Below are 23,063 nucleotides of genomic sequence, written 5' to 3'. Positions count from 1 at the left end.
AAAAATATTAGAAATAAATTAATCAAAATATAAAAATGATAATGAAGGTAACGTCCGATACAATAAAGAAAAAATACTAAGATTAGATTACAACAGATAAACAGGTATTTTAATAAAAGAGAAATCGAGAAAAATATATCAGGAAAGTTAGAAGAAAATGTAGGATACTTTAATCAGAACAAGAGTATCATAGAGAATGAGTACCTACTTGAAAAAAACAACTGTAGCTAACTGAGAGGGAAGGAAAATGAGAAAATGAAAAATTATGTGATTCACGTCACATATTGCATCGTAAAGGTAATGGGTGCAAAAGGGAGATGCGTTAAATGTAAGGTAGATAGCATGGGAGATTGGTAAATTGTGGCTAAAGAGACTAATAATGATCTGGAGATCTTAAGACCTCCGAACAATGTACGGTATAGAATAGATATATTATATTTATTATTAAATAAATATATGCTAAGCGACATGTTAAGAAAAAATTTAAGACCATTAAGCTTGCTGGGAATTCAATATTAAGATGTTTATGGATATAATGGAGGTTGAAGGAATTGAACTTTGAGAAATATTGAGAGACGAATTTATTGAGTTAGAGAAAAGAGCTTGTACATAAGATTGAGAGCCAGATATAGTTAAAGTTTGAAGTTGATTAGAACGTATAAAATATAGTTTTTAATAAAATGTATTAAAAAATATGTTATATATGGATGATTTTAATTAAAAAATGAATAAAAACATTTTAATATCCATTTTAATGTTAATAAAATAAATGTGATAGTATAATTTTAAAAACTACAGTATTAAAATGCTTGTGTTGTTTTAAACCAACAATTTATAAAAATATATTTAAATTGAAAGTGTGACATTGTCACTCAAATGTTACTTAGTCTTGTGAATACGATAATAAATAGATATTTTAATTAAATTAGTAACGCATTAAGAGAAATATAATGTGAAATTTATGTGAAATTAAATTGTTTATGATACTTTTTCGGAATAGCAAAAATTTTGAAAATATATAATGGAAAATTCATGGAAACTGTTTTTTTTTTGCGTTTTCAGTTGATTTCCAAAAAAAAATGATGACAAATTAACTATGAATTTTATTGGACCTATATTTTATTGTGTACCCATTTCCAATTGTAATATTTATTTATTTTTTTTTTTTTGAGTCATAATTATTTTTCCGTCATCATTTAACATTATTATTTATTGTTATTTGCTACGGTTTTGAGTTGAATTATCAAAACCAGACGTGTAAAACGATGTAGTAATCCCTGTATCATTCCGGTACATTGACAATTTTACTTAAAAGTTATTTTTGTAAAAACTAATTTTTATAATAATTTTTTCTTGCGAACAACCAAAGATTTGTTATACATATTTATTTTTATTTCAAAGTTTGAATACACACAGCATGTACTGATATGTACTTTATACAACAGTCACTAAAAAATGAATTGTTATATTATACTTCATGTCTCCAAATGTGACTGACGTATAGTACGACTTAAAATAATTTTAATCATTACTATTCGTTTTTAAGCCTTCGTGACAGCTAGTTACATAACAATACTATTATGTTTTTTATTTATGTATTGTAATAAGTACATAATATTAAATACAACGTAACCATTCTACGAAGAATTATTATAATGACACTTGCATCAATGGATTTTGCTTATTTTTATAATTATCGTACAAGAGTAACAATGATAATTATGTATATTTATGTTGTAATTTATTTACACATTACTGAAACTCATAGAACAATATTATGGTCTTAAAAGTTTTGAAAAAGTAATAATGGTTCAGTTTGTTGTAACACCGTACTTTCAAAAACAATATTCAATATGGATTTAAATAACAATAGATTCATTAGACATTTGCAATGGGTCTGGGCAAGTTTTAAAACTTAAAAAATACAAGACGTCGAAAATCGAATCTTTAGCAGTTTTTAATTGATTTTTATGGGTTAGTACATTTCGAGTTAAAATTTAATGCCAATATTATAATATAAAACGCGAATAATTTGCGTTAGATATATTTTTATGCAGATGCAATGTTTATTGCCGATGAAGTGATTTCAATTAAATATACATTTGAAAATTCTGTACTTTGTCTGTAATTGAAATTAATGAATAATCGCCAATTCTTTATACCAAAGCGTATAACATATCGAATTGCTAATAATAACCGGTAAATAATCGAACTAAATACAAAAATATTGCATTTTGTTATGTAATATATATTATACTATATTGTTATTTTTTATAAATTAATAAGTACAATTTCCTTAACACCCAACTTGTAGTTCTTTCTTGCCTCTAGTTATTAGTATACATCGATATAGACGCTAATGCGTGAGTTTTATGTCAAATTGAAAATATTAAAATCTTATAACACAATCAACGTGCACAACACATCTAACATGATGTATTATGTTTGCCTTTATGCGATCGACGAGTAGGTGTACTCGTGGTCCTGACTGATTGATGCCCAATGTGACAAACGCGTACTTAACGTTGAGCTGTTGTTATTACATTTATATGCTTATCTATACGTTGTAGATACACTGAATATTTGAATAGTTTTAGCGTTCTGTACGATCAAGAGAGTAGATGTAGTACTTGATTAATATATGCAATCGTGTTGTGTACACAATATAGAGATTGAAGTGGTTAAACATTATCGGGGAACGCTGACGATTACAACGAAATAAGCAATAAGGTGTACAATATCGTTTTCTCCGATATTATTTTCGAGATTATAGAATTAGACAATATATTACGAGAACAGCGGTTGTGTATGCTTTACACTGAATTAATAATTTGATTCGTTATTGGTTTGACCGAAACAATGTATTCCGTACGATAAAAATCCAACATGCGCTAAGCTTAAATATCGTGTGATCCGGTAAAATACATACATTAATATAGAAATATTTATCATACATAATTAATATTATAAAATGTAACTAACCAACAGAACATTAGTGACATATATTAATCATAACGAAATGCGTACACAGCTGCTCGATAATTATAACCTGGAATATGCAATTCCGTGCAAACAGTTAACGTGGTACAATCGTTTATAAATATACGTTAGTGTAAAAGTGCATTTAATGTTCAATGAAACACACACTTAGAACGAAGTGTTAAACTCAACGAAATATCACTCGAGATTTCGAGCAAAAAGTCATCAGTTTTAACAGTTTACGGTACGTCACAGCAATTGAACAAGGAACGTTGCAAGTTTAAGGATTGCGCACAAACTATTTTTCCGTTCTAATATTGAATCTAATGATGGTCCATCGGACCATGCGATGCATCGGGATTGGTATTTAGATTTTACTCGATCGTTACAGTGCACGATCATTTATTTATAACGAAACATATTCAGATCGAAAGCGTGCGTTTTACATATTGTTTTTCGTGCACGTCCGTGGACAAAAATTATGTGGGCGGATTGATCTCTCGGTAATCTATTCGGTGGTGTTGCGGAACTCTCGTCGTCGTCTCGATGGGCGTGAAACACACTAGTCCGCGATCTCGGTTCCGCAGACGCATACCGCCGTATCATTATTCATACCGGTATGGTAGCGGTAACAAAACGTAAACCAAACGCGAAGAGAATCTTATTCGGTTCGCGATTCGATCCACTGTTATAATATTTTTCCAATTGCCGTGCAAGCATCGCGTACCAATACCCCGTGACACGCTAGGGGGCATCTGTCGACAAACGGTCCGGTCGTACAGGGAAGAAACGATCGCTAAAAGCATTATTCGGTCTCGCTGCTTAGCATAAAGACAGAGTATCCCGCGTTGCCGATAAATTATTTATATCACGTAAAACATTGAAACGGTTCAGCGGGCGAAATGTTTCCCACTTGCACACCCGACCGAGACGAATGTTCCTCCCTGCACGACACGACCGTGGTCCGAATCACGCGCACATGCATGAATCAATTGATTCGAAAGCACCGTGGTTTTACAGTTTTAAAGATAATATAAATTATCTAATTATTGTCTATAAATAATCTCGAGAAAATATGTTTTTTTTTTTAAACCTCCGCGAAAAGTGCACATAACGTGACCATCTTTGGTCTAACACGTATAACTGATTAGGGTACGCGTTGCTGTAACAATAACGGAAAACACTGAGAATACATACGACGCAAGGAATGTCACCTACTTCACTAGTTAACGATAAAAATACATTTTTCTGATGGAAGACCGCGTACGTGTTTTTATTTCTGATTTCTTTCAACAACTATTATACTTTTACGATTTTGTGAAATCAATACACCAATCCTCATGCGCGGTACCATTAATTCATGTTACGATCATCAATGGACGGTAAAAATCATAGATTTAGAGATCGACGAATTATGATTTATAAACGCATGCGAGTCCCATATGGCTCCGATATGCCTACATCACTTGAACTCGTGTTCAAGGTGGTCGTTTACGCTTCGATTACATTTTCCGAGCGATTACCGAGCGTTACCCGTTGCCGGTCTAATTCTTGTCACACCCCCGTAAAAGGGCGCATTCCATCGCTGTTTCGATTCGTATTTTTTTATTTACATTATGTTTTTTTGTTTTTTTTTTCGTCCCCCCCGCAGGCTATTCGAAGAGCACCAAGAACTCCTGCAGCTGTTCACGAAGTTCGGCGAGTTGAAGACCAGAGACGCGCAGGCCAACAGCATGGAGCTAGCCGAACATGCCAACAAAGTGATGACCACGCTGGACGAGGGCATTAAAGAACTGGACGACCTGGACAACTTCTTCCAGTACCTGACCCAAGTGGGCGCCACGCACAAGACCATACCGGGCTTCGATCCGGAATATTTTTGGGTGAGTTCCCACGCCGTTAGGACATACGCGTGCGAAGGCATCCCGTGCTGACGATAGATAGATAAAAGATAAAAATAAATAGATCACGATATGTACACGATGTGATGCTGCGCGTACGATTTAAGCTTTACCCGCGCGACATTCTCTGACGGGCGGTACACCGACCGTTTTGTAATGAAACTTAATCGAAAACCTATCGGTACGCAATTACCGCATACGTAATTACGTGTTCGTTTTCGATTTGGTTTTCAGAGTTATCGAGGGATAAACGTTCCAGTAGAATAGGTGTCCTCTGAATATGAAATACAACATACTATGTATTTATATCAATGGATGGTACAAAAAATCTAAACGATTAATATATTCGTTTACGCATTGTGATTATAATAAGTTAATATTATTTCACTACAAATACACTATGCTACCTTTTTTCCAAGGATGGACAACTCAATGTAACAAGAGGGCTAATTTTTAGAACTTTAAAATCTGGCAGGCCATAGTAAAAAAATGAAAAATGAAAAAGGTCATTGAAATCGATCATTTGCATTTACTGTCAACAATTTAATTTTACGACTGACCATTACAATAAATTAAGTGGCTAACACCTATAGCTATGTTAGCTATATCTACCGATATATGTATATATATATATATATACATTAAACTTAGTTATTTAATGATTTAGCTAGAATTCAAAGCTAGAGAAAATATAATACCTACATTTTACGATCAACGTGATAAAATTAAATACCGATAATCACTAAAATGTGATGAAGTGATTTGAAAATGTAGCACGGGCCAGAAAAAAAAGTACGCGGGTCGCCAGTTACCATCCTTGCCTTGTACAATTTTGTATTCTGCCACCATTATACTTCGTCCAACGTGGATTTGCTAATTGTGTTCAAAAATAATGTTTCAATAACCATTAATAATTTGGAAATTGATTTAAAGTTAACAATTATTAATAATGCATTTTAGAAGTATATTCTATTTAAGTTATCATACGAGAAGTATATAAATGCATTAGTCATGAATCATAACCAAATGGATTTGGAAAACTCAGGATACTAAATATTCTTAGACTTTATCCACGCAAAAATGTGTGTCTTGTTGTGTTAATAAGAAAATTCTAAGGTCAGATACTTGGTGTTTTTTGTACTCATGAAATTCTCAACTTCATTTTATACGCATAAAATGTGTCAATAATTGAAACTGATGAAAATAATCATATAAAATGCTATTCTTTAAAATAATTGTACTGTTTAAATTCGTTATCAAACCGAAATATTTTTTCTTTATATACGAGTATGTTGAAGTTTTCATTCAGTGATGAATAATGTACTTCATATGAAACTAAGAATTTCTAAACAGCGTGAAAAATCACTTAGCACTTTTAAAGTCGAAAGTATTTGAGATTCTGAGCGAATAGAGATGTATTGGTTTTAAGTGTACGCATTTTTTTCAGAGAACACTTAAAGAGTAGTGAAAGTGCTTACGGCGCATATTGTAAAATACTTCAAATAGCTTTCTGATTGACAATTTGAAGTAGGTTGTTAATAATATAAAATAATTACTTTTTTTTAAAAAAAAGAAGAATGATCACATAAGATACAGATGTTCTTAATGAGACTTTGAATTCTTACTATATGTTTATAAAAAAATATTCAATTACATCACGTATGACTAATATATGGGGATGTATAGACTACGTAATTTTGTAATAATGAAAAATTGTTATAAGGCGTAATATATTTATAATGAAATCATTTTAACATATGATAATAACAATTTAGAAATATTAACCCCTCATGCTAAAAAAAAAAAAAACATTTTAAATTACGCCACTGCTAGTGTTTTGCAGTGATATTTTTTTGAGTTCACACTAATAATTCGTACGTATATAAGTCAAATAATAAATTTGACTGTATGTTTTTTGCACATCATAATTGTAAATTATTATTATATTTGTTCTATTTTTATTCAAACCAATTAAGCTGAATATAATCATTAGTTTTGAAATTAATAATTTTATTATTATTTAAATGTAGAAACTATGTGGACCTTAAATTAAAATAAATACCAATAAAATAGAATACAACAGGTTTTGATGTATACTGAATATTTAAAATTTAATACATTTTCATTATATTTACATTTAAAAATTAGCATAATAGAACTAATTTTATCTTAATATGTATTTGATAATTAACTTAATTATTATCATAATTATACATCGAAATTAAGTTTTAACATAGATAATTATTATGTTTTATTGATATTGACTATATTAAATTAATGGTGTTCTTAGGCTTATGAAATTATAACGAGATCATCTTTTTTGATTATATTAATTTATTTGATATTAATGTAATGTCCTCAGATTGTCTTTACAAAATGTAAAATTTTTATGAATTTTGATTAGTAGTTGGAAATAGCTAGATAAATATAAAATTAAATGTTTAAGATGTGGTATAAATTTATCTGGTGATAACTTTTCACAAACATATTACGCTCACTTGTGACGAAGCATTACAAATGTTTAGTTTCTTACAACGTAATTGTTAGTATTTCACTTGTTTAAAAAATATTGTACTGTTCTTTGATACTTTGGATTATGGAGTTCTTATCTATTTTATCGTATCGGACAGAAAAGTTCAAAAACATTTTCATCATATGATGATGTATGAATAAAAAAAAAAAAAAAAATTACACTTCATTAATTACATTTACTGGAGAACGTAACCTTCAATCACGAACACATAGATAGTTCAATAATATTATTATACTTCTATATAAACTATTAAATAATGTATGGGCCTGGAGCTATAAGATAAGTTTCTTTTAATATACCTCACCATAATCTTCTATCTACCAAAATATTCTATGTAAGGCTTAGAAAGCAAAATTATAATCATTATGCTTCCTTAAATATATATTTATATTTATTACATAATAATTCTTTAAAGATTTAGATTTTTTTCTTTGAACAACTAAATAAATTATATATTTCTAAATAATTGTTGTGGGGATGCTTTGTCTCCAGTGCTGTTTAATTTAGTACTGGAGAGGGTAATACGTGAGATGAACATTTCGGAAGGAGTTATATTAGGACAGACCAGAATTGGAATACTAGCATATGCGGATGATATCGCTCTCCTTGGTGAAGATTTAGATATGATATAGAAATTTGGAAGTAACCTAATAAATACGGCAAAAAAAAGTGGGCCTAACCGTTAATGAGGAAAAAACAGAGTACCTTGTGGCTAGCCGAGGAAATAGAAATGGCGGTCTGGAACAATATATCAAAATTGAAGAACTCAAGTTCAAAAGAGTGTCTCAATTTAAGTATCTAGGGTCGATGATAACAGAGGATAACGACATCAAGACAGAGGTGTCAACAAGGATATAACTAGCGAATAGAGGATTTTATGGACTTGAAAAAGTCTTGAAATCGAAGGCCTTATCTAAAGCCCTAAAAATCAAAATGTACATGACTCTACTAAGACCAATTGTTCTTTACGGCTCAGAAACCTGGGCGATGAGAAAAACAGAAGAATCAAGATTAATGATATTCGAGAGAAAAGTTCTACGGAAAATTTTTGGCCCCATATACGATACACAAACGAGGGAATGGAGAAAACTTCATAACGTGGAACTCCAAGGACTTTTCCAGAGGCCGAATATAGTTAGAGAGATCACCAAGCGGAAACTAAGTTGGGCAGGACATGCTTGGCGCAAACAGGGTACTTTAGTAAAATGGGTGATCGAAGAAGAGCCTAATGGAAAAAGACCAATAGGTAGACCTAAGTTAAGATGGGAAGATGGTGTGAAGAAAGAAGTGGAAAAGATAGAGTCTGGTGTCAAGTGGAGAGAAGTAGCGGAGGACAGGGATAGGTGGCAAAATTTAGTGTTTTCAGGATGGTCTTAAGGGCCGTAACTAAAAAGAAGAAGAAGATTTCTAAATAATTGTTCTTTCTTCTTTTTTATTATATTTAACTGTTCCTAGCTTTCGCTACCTTGTTCATGATATTAATAAATATTTTTTTTTTTTTCGTAATAAACAATTTGGCATATATGTTACCAGTTACTACAATTTTTTAGTTCACAATAATAATATAGATATTTACTGTTAATATATATTACATTTTGACAGTTCCTCTCTCCTTTATTTACCTTTGTCAGTGGCGTAATTGAGAATTTTTCTTGGAGGAAGGGATTAAAATCAATTTGTATGGCAAACTTGGGGGAGCAATGCCCCCCCCCCACACCTCATTTAACTAAAGTTATCGAAAGTAAATACGAAAAAAAAACACTAATAATAAACAACTTTAAATTTTTTATTGGATCAGTTAACAAATATCAACTAATTTTATATTATATATAGTTACAATTTACATAACTAAGGTATTGTATACCATAATATATCATTTTTTTCACATTTTTATGTCTGACCATTTATAATTATACCATAATAATTATAATATCGTTTTTTCACTTTTTGATATCTGAAAATTTTTTTTTAAATAAAATTTTACGTTTTCCACTCAATATATATTATATAGTGCCTTTACTTTTATTAAATTAATAGTATATGTTAAATAAAATTATTACTGTGCTATAGCTTTTAATTTAAGCGTAGTATACAATTGTTTTGGTAAAAACGTGGTGAATAACTCATTTGGCGGAAAAGAGAAAGGTCTACTTTTGGTGGAAATGGGTATCGCCCAATTTAACATAGGTACCTTCAGAAATTTCAAAATGGATTGAAAATATTTTTTCTAGTTGTTGTATAAAAAAGTCCAAGTAAAGTATATATACTAACACTTTGTAGTATTCTTCAAAACTTAAATTGGGATCTGAGTTTACACGATTTACTTGTCGTTTAGATATTCTTTTAGTACTTAAGTCTATATCTATAATTACTAACATCTCCTATTACAAATGTCAAATATCAACATAATTCTACTTATATAATTCATATAATAATAAACTTTATTTTAGTATACTTACTTTTGCAAGCAAAAACAATTTTTGAAATTCAATATCACAATTTCATCCGATATTTTTTAATACAATGATAATATCTTCAGTAAAGCTTACTGCTTCTCATAAATCATTTTTTTTCTTTTTGTAGCACCTTAAACAATCGTAATAAAAAAAAAAAAAAAAAAAACTAGAAAAATATTTTATTATAAAAGAAAATAAATTATATTTATTAATTACTATTTATTTGTATAATTTATTAGGATATGAGAAATTCTGAATCAATAGCATTTAATAGTTTATTAGCTTCCGTTGCAGTGAAATCATTCCAATTAGAAATATTTTCTAATGATTCAACTACGAGTTCAATGAAATCTGTTACCACATCATAACGCTGCACCAAGCATGTAGAACATAATCTTTTTAAAGTTTTAACCTTAGAATCTTCATAACTATTTAAAATGTTGGTTAAAAGAACATTTTGACGTTTTGGTGTATTAAAGAAAACATAGACGTTTACAGATAAATATTAAAGCCGGGTGTTTTTTAGTTTCGTAATAATTTATAAGTTTGTATTTGAGCTATTTATAGGTTTAAGACAATATATAAAAACAGCTTACGGGGGGGGGGGGGGATCTATCCCCCATATCCCCCTCATAATTACGCCCCTGGCCGTTGTCCGTGATTTGTTTCTACTACAAATAATATCGTGAGGGCCATGGTTCTTAAGCCTACGCTGAAGTAGTGATCTAATATGTAATTTGTAGAGTTGTGCTCCAGATGAGTTTTTATTTTGTTGTGGAAGTTCTTGGTCGTATTTTTAATACAACCGTTGATAAGCAGTATTTAAAGAACTTTGTCTAAAGAGCTATTTCTGATGACAAAGGTGTGTTAGTTATTATGCGAAGTATTTTATTTTGAAATATTTAAAATTTTTTTAGATGAGTTTGAGCACATTTACCCCACATAAGGTATGCGAATGTGAATAGGAGACGAAGAATACTTATATAAAAATGGAGCCAAAAATTTATAATAATTTATCAATTGAGAACGGCTGGGCTGATTTGGCTTGAATTTTTTTTTAATTGTTCGTAATTGACAGGAGAAGGTTTTTACGAAAAAAATTGTTGGAAAAACCATTTTTTTTTTAAATTTTTTTGATGATGGATTTTTTGAGTTCCGGAATCCTCTTTTGAATTGAAAAATTTACAGCAAGTTTTAGCTTATAAAATTGTCCATATGACATAATTAATTGTTAAAATGGGGGCCCCGGCCAACGCCAAAAAAATGGATCAACATGGAAAGTGAGTCACAGTGTTTATTACCATACTCTTCCAAAACGGCTTAACCGATTTTAATGAAATTTTTATACACGTACATTTGGTTGGTCTGTAAAAAGGTTTTTATCTATTTTTCATACTTCCTAAGTGTTATTGTTTAGTAAATTGTAGTTTAATTTAATAATTTTTGATTCATTTGATAACTGCACAATTGAAAATGAATTATTAAATGATACTATTAAAAAAACTATTAAAAAATATTTAAAACTATGAATTTAATTTTTGGTATTAAAGGATGGCTATTGCATAAATGTTAAACAACAAGATCCCGTAACAGGTGCCAAAACAAACAAGAATGTTAGTTCGAAGGATTATTATGTATATCAGTTGATGATTAGATGTAATTAGGACAAAGTTATTCTACGATGTCGTGAGCTTTGTCAACAATTTATGGTCGACATGTATGTAAAGATAGAGAGCGAACGATTACGATACTTTCGATTCAATCAAAAAATCTATTGATACAGTTTGCGATGCTACTGAAGCTGTAAATTATCCAAAAGTTTTTAAACTCATTGGATTTACCAGCCATGCTTCCACATAATTTACAACTGAAAGTTCGATCTCCGGTTATTTTGCTTCGTGATTTGAACCCTCTATGGTTGTGCAACGGCACATGATTTGTCATTAAAAAATGAATGAAATATGTTATCGAAACCATCGTTTTAAATGGAAAATTCCGAGGTGAAATTATATTATTACCACGAATCCCTATTATACTCACAGATGTACGAAAACTATTTAAACTCCTTCAATTTCCAATTAGATTGGTATTTGTAATGACTATCAATAAGTCTCAAGGCCAAACGATGTATGTCTGTGTCTTAGATTTGAGAACATCATTTTTTCACGCGGACGTGACGTGCTCTCGAACCATCAAGTTTGTTTGTGTTGGCGAAAGATGGGGTAACAATAAATATTGTACACTCTGTTGCATTAAAGGATTAATATTGTTTCTTACTAATATTGTCATAATTAGCGATACATACAGTTTTAAAGGATCAATTTTAATAAATTATTAAAAAAATTAAATGTTTGATGTTTTTTCATTTTTATATTCCATCACCATTTACAGCTCTTTATATATCTTCCAGTTATATACCACATCTTTACACACTTATGTTAAATTAGTTATTTTTTTTAGCAAAATATTCTCTAGAAATAATTTATATGGCAAAACAACGTTTGTCGGGTCAGCTAGCAGTCGGATTAAAAATATTACCTTCTTTGGGAGTTTTATTACGAATTTCTACGTTTTACTCAAAAACGATAATCCCTTCAGATGACCCAGAAGTGAGTCTATTATGTGGTTATTTTCCGTGGAGTTACAATATACAGATGTGTTATTGAAAATTTTTCAATTATATCTTGGGGTAGTGGCGGTTTTTAGAGAAGCCATAGGGGCTATGTCCCTCCTAGATGTATTTTAATTTTTATTATTTAAAATATTATTATTGATGTTATTATGTGTAATTTTTATATGATATATGTAAATATATATATAAAAGTAATATTTATATAATGCTGACTAATTGTTTAAATATGTATACGTAATTACCAAAAAATATTGCCCCTCCAAAGAACTAAAGCCATCCTTGATGTGGGAAGACTATAGGTTAGGTTAGGATTGAGATAAACAAATTAAATAGAATAGACTTAATTTTAAACCTTTAGAGAACCCCAGCGAGTATAGATTTGAAGATTGATTTTTCATAATTGACTTGAACGGAAAATATATGATTGGTCAAGAATGATTTGATTGTATTAAATAAGTATTTAGCTGCTTTTATTTGTTATAGTTTATACAGAGTGTTCTACGATAATATGACAAATGCAATAACTTTATTGTTAATTATTTTTATTTTATTTTATTTTTTTTTTTTTTTTTAATAAATACTTGGGGCCTGTGCTACAACAAAACTGTATACAAGGATTTTTTGATTTTTAGAACTCAAATTTGAAATTTTTTTTATTCTACAGTTTAAAAAAATCTTTATGATGTAAATTTAATAAAGGTAGATTTGTTAATTGTCTATGATCTTTTCTATCACATTTTGTAAAAAAAATAGTATTATTGTGTATCACATAATTATTTAACTCATATTATTGTATAATGGCTGATCGAAATTGAATTTATTCCAAGATTTTTATTATCATTTTTATTATCATTTGTAGCTATTATTAATTATAAATTTATATTTATCATTATAATCTAAATAATTAACAGGTACATTATTTTATGAATAATTATTATAAACAGATACTCTTAAAAATTTAAATTTTCTAATTCACAATCGAAATAAATTAAAAGATTTTACGTGTGTGATTTTTACTTTTAAGTTAATTAGTATTTATAATATCACTTAAATTACTTGGATGACAAATTTATTACATTCTAATTTTTTTTTTTTTTTTTTGGTACACTCGTCGTTTATTCTTCTGTGAAACCGCAGAGTTACATAAAAAACCTACTTAAGTAATTTATAAATGTAATATTCAAATAGTGCACAGTGCAATTTGAAGAAAATTCATCCAATTTGATATATAATATTTACATTTTATCATACCGGAAATCAAGTTTGAATTTCTTTTTAATAATTTATTAAAAAATGCAAAGTTTAAAAATTGAAAATTTTTTGAAAAATATTGATAACTTGTTTATTAAAAGATTTTCATACTTATATACAGCAAGAAACAATTATTATGGAATTCTCATTAAATTATATAAAATAATGTAAGTACAATAATTATTAATAATACAGATACTTCTAGATATCAATAAAATATTTAATGAAATAGGTATTAATAATATTTCAGAGAATGTCATATTAGGTATACATTATTGGTCTTATATTCTAATAAACTGTAATCGAGTAAGTTTTATGGATGGTTTAATATGTATACATATATAATAATGCAGCTTTTTTTTCGTCGATTTTTATGTACGACCCAAGTAGTAATTTATTAAATATATTTGGCTCACTTGATATTTTTAGTTTAACATGCCTGATTTAGAGTGATCTAAAACTTTCTCAAAAAGTTTTGATAACGAGGAGATCTAAATTCTTACATACCTAGTTATTATTCATGCAAAACACAAAATACCAATAATATAACTTTGAGTACTCAATTTGAATTTATTTAAATTGATTTGCATCAAAATATTTTATTAGAATTTAAATTTTATTATTTTTTCCTTTCAGGTTTTAATATATATTATAATTATTATATATTATATTATATATTATAATATTTTTATTATTATTTTCAAATTTGAGTGATAAAAAAACATCTGAATGCAAAAATCTCAAAAGATACATACGTGAATAGGCTTATAAATTCCGTACAAATTATAAGACTTTATTAATCAAACATTCAAAATATCTAACTTTTTGATTTCAGTGCGATATCTAAGCTAAGTAATAAATCTAGTGAATGAGCATATAAATTCATACAAATCACATACTTATTATTAAGCAAAAAAAAAATAAAAATATATTAAGATTTAATATTAAATTTAGATTTAAATACGGGGGTGCTGAGGTTAATCCATTGGGCATTAAATCAATTATACGGGAAAAAAGAAAAATTTACGAAAATAAACAATACCGAAATGTATACATCAATGGAATCGTCAACAGTTTGATTTAACACTTGAGGGATTTCGACTACGAAAAAATTAAATATCAACACGAATAAGAAATTTAATGTTCATACGCGCAAACAACGATCAATTTTAGTCAAGTCAATCTGGCTATTGAAGATGACATTTTTTTATATGATTCGGTCGAGATATCACTGGGGAATAATCAGTGACCAATTGTTTCCCATACAGATAATCAACTGTCTTCGGATTTACGATTATCATAGCTACGAGTATATCATACGAGAATTTGCACTCGAGAAAAAAACTATTCCTGGGGTTGAGATATAACGTTTAATCTGTGGATAAGTATGTGAAATTTGCAAAGACCACATGCTATAACTATTATTCATGTTTGCGTGAAATCGAATTGGAAGAAAATTTAATTGTCGGAAAATTTTCGGAAAACTAGTTAAACAACACAATTAGTTTGTGTGGTTTCGATTACAGTTGTGCGTAGTTGATGAACGAATAATGATTTCGACCATTTAAGTTGGATGGAGTCACCGATCCCATCAATTTTTTAATGTTGCATTTTCCCTTAGCATCCACTGCTTTATCGATTTCATTTTGATCAGTACAATAAATGAAAAGAACATTACGAATGTTGCGAAACGCGACGTTTTGACCGTCGTATTTGGTAATAAATTAATCTTAGAATAATTGCAAGCGGTAAAACGTTGCCGAACGCTTTTGTTGTATTGAAATGGTCCGTAATAGGTTTTAATATATCAACGTGTACTACGTACACTTTAATCTGTAATTAATAATAAGCTCAAGCGACCGCTTAAAACTATTTTCGAAGTCAACGTGAAGAAAAGTTCTTTTTCCCTTTTTTTTTTCGCTATACTCGCCGAATCCATATTTTTTTTTTAAAAGGACTAATGAATAAATTTAAACTTTTATTTACTATGAAATATAATACGCACTATTAATACATCCAATTGCTCATTGCGTTAATCTTATTTCTGAACAAGTAGAAAGAGTCAGTTGAAATAACTCAGTTTGTTAAATGTTACAAGGAATAACCACACGATTTCTTCCGCAGTCACTTTTCCCTATATATTATGCAAATTGGTTGGGGTCGCGACTATATTTGGTAGAATTCCGTTTATTATATTACTTAATTTTTTTAAACGTGCATAAAATAGTAAACAAAAACGGTTGCCAGCAGTCTTGTCATTTGTCCGACGCGTGAACGCCAACGGCGGCAGATAGCAATTTGCACATTTATTATTATTAAGACCATTAAATAATGTACCGAAAGCTATACTCTTACAAAAATAAAATATAAAAACCATTATTACGTTATACGAAATTAGACACTGGAAATTACTTCGGTGTTGCATTAGTTTACTCTTATTTATTTCTCTTAGTACCAAGATGCCATGAAACCTGCTTATTGTTGAAAAAATAACGGTTCTCGAAACACGGCGTGCATATTACTCCTTTTATTACTTCAACTTAAAAAGTTATAATCCGTTGTTAATTGATCAGATTTCCTTCATCGTCATTCTTCATTCTTCATTCAATCATTCTTCAACAATTTTTATTGCCAATTAAAATAATATATTTAACTGCTATGCGTCGATATCAATTTTCTGCCGGATGAAGAAAATATGGCTTGAAATCGAAGTGTAATTATCAACTTATGATTACAATATTTATAATTATAACGTTCGACGTCACTGCGAAATATAATGCTAAAGTGTTTTATTTTCTGTAAACATGTTATTTTGTGTTTAATATTTTCTACTGTATTATTATTGCACTTTGGCACAAAGGATTTAATTGCATTATATTTAAATTTTTCGGTTCGATGAATTACAATAATCAGACTGTATTTGTTTTAATTTCAAGTATACAATTTGAGAACAAAAATATTTTTTATTTAAATTTTACAATAATAGTTAAAAAGTTTTCCAATTATTATCATATGACCAGATGCTTTTTTAAAACTGTTGACTTATTATACTTTAATGATTATTTACAACAACTTTAAAATAATTTTAACTCTGAAGTGTATATAATGGTATGGTAATGATATATACGTATTATGGTATTCAAAGAACGAGTATTAAATAAATGTAAACAAATTTGATTATTCTTTGAATCTGTTTTGAGAATAATGTAAAGGTGATTACAAATAATAAAAATATATATTTTGCAAACGATTGTTATTATTTATAATATACGAAGTTATTCTCGGAGTAATAATTAATGAAATACGATTACAAATACGAAATCTACTATACGTTAAAATAACTGTAGACCGTAACAATGTTTTGGATTGGGACATAGGTATTACAAGTTGGCTCTCCCAAGAAATCTTTCCACGTAATGAGCTTACAAAATTAATTCACGAGTGTATAATATATTTAATACGTATTTTATGTGTTGTAAAACATTTAAAACCGAACTAAACTTATTTTTGTACCGTTAAGTACTCTTTTTCAAATATTCTGTTAATGCGAATAATGATCGGGTGTAATAATAGTCTAATAATGATCTAACTATTATTACATTTTTTAAAAAAAATGTTTGTACAAATGCTATCTTTTATACGATATGATATAGTATTCATGTAGTATTTATGACGGGAAAATGTTGTTTTGTACTTATTTTATCAATTATATTATTTTAATACTGATACAGTTTTCATAAATATAATATTCTATTTAAATTCATATAAACTTACCGTAAAATATGGTACAATATCCTAACGAAGAAATGATGTCCGTCAATACCAGTACGTAGTTTAATCAATTTTTATTGTAACTCCGGATTCTCCTTGAATTGAATTTCATTGAATTTCTGCACTTTCCACTATCGTGAGACTCTCAATTATTGTAAAATTTAATTTTTCTAATTTTTTATTATTTTACCCCCCAAAAAAAAAAAAAAAATTGTGGAAATATATGCTAAATTATTTTGCAAGATATTATTTTACACAATATTAAAAGTAATAGCGATTGTAGTATCTGAGTCAAGATTTGAAATATCTTCTTTCATTTAGTTCCAATATAATAATTGTAAATTAAATAAAAACTGTATTGAAATGTTATGAAAATATGAAATATTTAAAAAATATGTAAATATTGATGAAATATTTAAAAATAAGTATTTACATCGAAATATGTGAAAATATGTAAAATAAAAAAGGTCTTATATTATTCAAGGTGTTCTGAAACGTGCTTATTTTTAATCGAAATTAAGAAATTCACATTCAATAAAATTATGTAATTACATAAAAATCCGCGCTCTAATTATGGTCAATAGTTGTTGGTTTATTTTCAAAAGTTGAGGACAAATAACAACATTCAAAAATTAAATCCCGCAATAAAATTAAATATACGTCTTTTAAGATATACAAACTATTGCGTTTCGTCAACAATATTAGAAAAGTCGATTAATAAATCAGTATAGTAGACTAAAGACTCGTAATATACATGTTTGCTTAAGTGCGCAGTACTTGAAACGCTTTACAAAAAAAAAAAAATAGGACGAATAGCTTCTCGTTGACCCCGTTTCAAATATACTCCACGAACGACACCGAATAATACGTTTTAACTCGGAAACGATGTCGCAACGTGAGAAAGATTGATGTACTTGTCGTAATCGTAGGCATACGAGTATGCGTGCGTGCGTATGAGTGCGTGCGTGCGTACGTGCATGCGTGTGTGTGTGTTTGGGGTAACAAATATATATGTGCGGCAATTTTGGAATCGTTTTATGGGCACACGTCAATAGTTCTATTGTTTTTGGCCGGTCTTCGACGTGAAGCAATTAACCAAGCACTGTGATTTATTGGTACAGTTACGCGTAATATGTTTTTTAATAGTTCGTATACAGTGTTAGTTTTACACGCATGTGTATAAAGTATTTATATATACGTTAAACAAATCGAATGTAATTTCCTGGTCAATCACTTGAACCCCGCTTGAACCGGGGTCGGGCGTGAAACGACGAATATGACAACGTGTATTACAACGAATATAATATGCTCTGCTCGGAGCCTAATGTTTATATACTGTATTTGAATATAAAATAATTATAGCACGTACTTCTACACAGAACGCGGCCAATATTTACTTCAATTATAGAGTTCGATTTGACACGATGTTTAGCCATGATAACGCTGTTAATAACCGGATCGGATTGACAAAAAAAAAAAAAAAAAACTTTTGAATTAATAAACTTCAATTCACAAGACATGATTTTAGAATGGTTTAAATGTAAAGAAAGAAAAAAAACAATAAATCCCTATAGCTTCACTCAGAATTCAAAAACAGCAAATCTTTAATATTATGAATTTTAAACGAAACGGGACACGAAAGCAGTTGCATATTGGGCATTTATGATTTTGATTTTTTATCGTCTTGCACATGTAAAGTTGCTCATCACTATAGTTGTTTTCCACTGATCACTGTGATACCGATGATCTGTTTCGTCGTTTTCGTACGTTCTTAACAAATTAAACGAAACGGCGTTTTTTGTAGTTTCGAACGCGATAACCGTTTGGTACGGGGGATGTATAATAAATATAAATATATATATATATATACATTACCGTATTCCGAACGTAGTCGGTGCTTCGTAATAGACGTATTTTATAGAGTCGTCGAAGTGGAATTCAACATGGTGTTGTTCGTGAACAGTCAACTGGAAAGATCCAACACATTATTGTTAGGCAAAAGTACTAAAATTACAGAAACGAGAGGAAAGGAGAAGAAGAGGTTCAAGTGCGGTCAACGTGCATGCAGTGTATCATGCACATGGCTGTAAAAATCAAAAAATTGATAAATTCTTGATAATTATTATTCCATGCATGTACTTAAGCCTCAACATTTGAATCGTTAATGACGTCATTCATCATACGAATAATAAATAGTCGAACGCACGTGTACACCCCTATATTATACGTGAGTGTGTAATACATGTCATAACTCTGGTGTGTATACCTAGTCGAATGTTTCTGGTTTTGAAAGTTCACATAAACTTTAAACACCTATAATTAAATGCGGTTCAACAAAAACGTTTTCTCCCTTCCTCAATCACGCGTATTTGATTCATTGTACATGTTTAAACCGAGAAAGCAGGCAATCTTTTTTTTAATTTTTTTTATTTCGTACAAAAAGACATACTCGTATCGCATTAATTATCTTTCAAGATACATTACACGTACATCAGCTACAATGTGATTAGAGATTAATTTACCGCAAACTCAAAGCGTAATTAATTTCTGTTACTTTTATGTTCTCTCTCATGACGTACATTACATCAAAATAACTTAATAATAGTATTAGATATTTGATTATTACATTCCGTACACGAAGGTCCGTTTGTTTTCAAATAACTTATGTTTTATAATAAATCGGGAAAAATCTAACTTGTAACTCTGACACAGAAAATATATTGACACGCAATCAACTGATTCTGAGTTGATAGCTGCTGACATGTGATTGATGATGAAAAATAACTCGGCTAACAAACGCTAGATAATCGCGTTTTTGAAATGTTGAGCTATTAAAAGGGAATCCACGGGAATAATAATTGTGAGCACGTGCGTATGTATGTATCCATTTCAATAATTAAAACTATTCTATGATATTGTATAACGCAGATAATATTGTGTAACTTAAAATAAAGTCCTTTATTATTATAGTACTAGCGGTGTAAAGATATTTATAGCATTTGTGACTAGATTTTTATTTGATTATTTTTTTTTTACTTTTAATTTATAGTTTTGTTTTATATTATACATTGTTATTTGATTCGACCATTTTAATAAAATTATCATGAATAGTTGCACATGTGTAGAGTTCATTATAAAAAGGTCAATATTTATTATACAGACATTATTGAAAAAAGTATCTAAATATATTTAAGGAATTTTTCTATTTGTTAATGGTTGCAAATTTCAAAATAAAAAATTGTATTTAAATTTAAATCTAAGTATTACATGAAATAATTAAATATGCATTTATAAATAATCAAACACTTGAATAAATTATGTATTCCTACCAAATAAATTATATGTTTGTTTTCAATCGTAGGATAAAATAAATTTGATAATCACTTCACTAAATATTTTCAATATTATTCAATTATCCAATAATTCATTGATTTTAACTTTTTTTTTCTATTCAAAAGTTACATATTATAAAACAATAAAATGTATTGCATATACTATGTGTACCAGTCATAATTTATATTTCTAAACATTAGCTTAGAACACCTTATATTAGCGTTGTGTCCGTCCGTCCATTTGTCGTTAGTTACCAGTACATAGCTATGATTGCTACTATTAAGACGCATTAAGTTATGTTCATACTAACCAGTAATGAAAAATATCCAAATAGAAGTATTTAATATACATTCATGCTAGCCAAGACTAAAATAAAAAAATAGGTATCAAAAAATAAATACTATGTGTACAAAAAATAAAATGTTTAATGTATTTACTAGTAGGTTTCTACACATAAACTTATAAAAGATACTACATTATTTCTCAATTATATATTAAATCGTAGTTTATTGTTTTAAATATAAATTTAAAATCTGGTAATCTGACACGCATGTTTACAGATTAACATTAATTCTAAAACCGTAATATTTTTTTTTTTTAGAAAATTGAAGTGCCATTTTTGGAAGCAGTAAAAACTACTTTAGGTGATCGATTTACAGACAACATCGAAACGATTTATAAAATCACCATTAAACTCATCATACAGACATTGATCAAAGGATTTAAGGAAGCCACCGGACCGTAGAAAAAAAAACTATAGGAGTTTAATGAAATCTTATATTTCATATCAATAAAATGTTCAATTGATCGAACATATTATTTCCACTGTATATTTCTAACACTTATCAAACAATATATTATATATAAATATATATGTCCGTATGTATGTATGTATGTATGTATATATGTACATACACATATATATACACATATGTGAGTCATTTGGAAATTAAATTTAAATAAAAATGATAAGCTCAAATTTAATTAACTGAGCGCAATTTGTACAAAAGCCATAATGTCAATTTGATTATTAACATGTACCTACATAAAAAGAAATCATATTTATATAAGTATAAGTATATGAAAAAAAAAATTGTAATTATTGTTATAGCAATTGTTAATTGGCTATTATTATTTATTACCTATATTAAATCAATATTGTGTACAATAACATTGACTATTATATAGTGACAAATAGGTATGTATATTTATATATACACGAATATTAATATATATATATATATATATATATAAATATGTTTTTATATTAGATAAAAAGTGATTTCGATTTGAGTTGTATACATTAATTGTTTTTTTAGTTTGTTTTTGAATAGAAAAATATTCATATGAGTCTATTTCAATCGCTGCGTGAACGTTTGGTTGCATTTTTGCCGAGTGAGTTTCATTATAATTATGTACATGTATGTAATACAGGCTATTATTGTGTTATACTTATGACTACCATAAAGAAAAAAAAATTTAAGAATATAACAATAAAGAACTGATATTTATTACACGTAATAAAAATACACACGCTCATATATATACATATATTATATACGTACATTTATGTATATTGTACTCTCTAAACACCTATATTATAATGTATCCATTACATCCATTAGTGTGTACTATTTGTCCGAAAGAACATCTTGTTACATTTTAAACAAAGTGTATTGTTACTTCGAAACTTTAGATGACGATCAAAGTGTTTACAAACGGATTGTTGACCGGTTAGAAGATCTACAGCGGTTTCATCAGTTGTTGCCGACATGCACAGCAGAAAATGGCATCCACTATGACCCTAAAACGTTCGAAAGTAAATAAAAGGGTATTTTTAACAATGTCAACTCAAAAAGGTCCTACGGCTACTGAGGTGTGGCCAAAGGACCTTACAGCCTCATTAATAACCCTTCAAGATCTCTACCGGTGACCAATTTTTCAAACTTTCTGTGTGGGAATAAAATGCATTTCCAATGTACTAACATTGGTGCATAAAAAACCATGTTACAACAATAATGTTATAACCAATAATTGTGTCCGTATGACATAATGATGAATGCCTTATTAAGTTAAAAATATCTTTAGCAAATCAATTTTTCTAAGAACATCCAATCCCATATAGGATGATTATTTTATTTCGCTATGTTAAACTTAGTAATTATTAATCATGTATATTATTTTTTTTATCGCTTAAAAGAAAAGAT

The 23,063-nt window shown here is 28.8% G+C and overlaps 1 protein-coding gene across 2 annotated transcripts in view; it reads left to right on the top strand.

Moving 5' to 3' along the window:
* LOC112683164 (neuroglobin-like) overlaps positions 1-21,764 on the top strand; it is a 64,049-nt gene extending 42,285 nt beyond the window's left edge. For both annotated transcript variants that reach the window (XM_025554064.1, XM_025554063.1), the window contains 2 exons: positions 4,631-4,862; positions 21,458-21,764. In XM_025554064.1, coding sequence (XP_025409849.1) covers positions 4,631-4,862; positions 21,458-21,601 — 376 coding nt within the window. In that variant the 3' untranslated portion in view covers positions 21,602-21,764. The remainder of the gene's footprint in view (positions 1-4,630; positions 4,863-21,457) is intronic.
* The last annotated feature ends 1,299 nt before the right edge of the window (positions 21,765-23,063 follow it).

This window comes from Sipha flava, unplaced genomic scaffold (assembly GCF_003268045.1).
Source record: "Sipha flava isolate LNK unplaced genomic scaffold, YSA_version1 220_pilon_pilon, whole genome shotgun sequence".
Classification (NCBI taxonomy): domain Eukaryota; kingdom Metazoa; phylum Arthropoda; class Insecta; order Hemiptera; family Aphididae; genus Sipha; species Sipha flava.
Note: the sequence above shows the minus strand (reverse complement) of the source record. Positions and strands in the feature narration are given on the sequence as shown.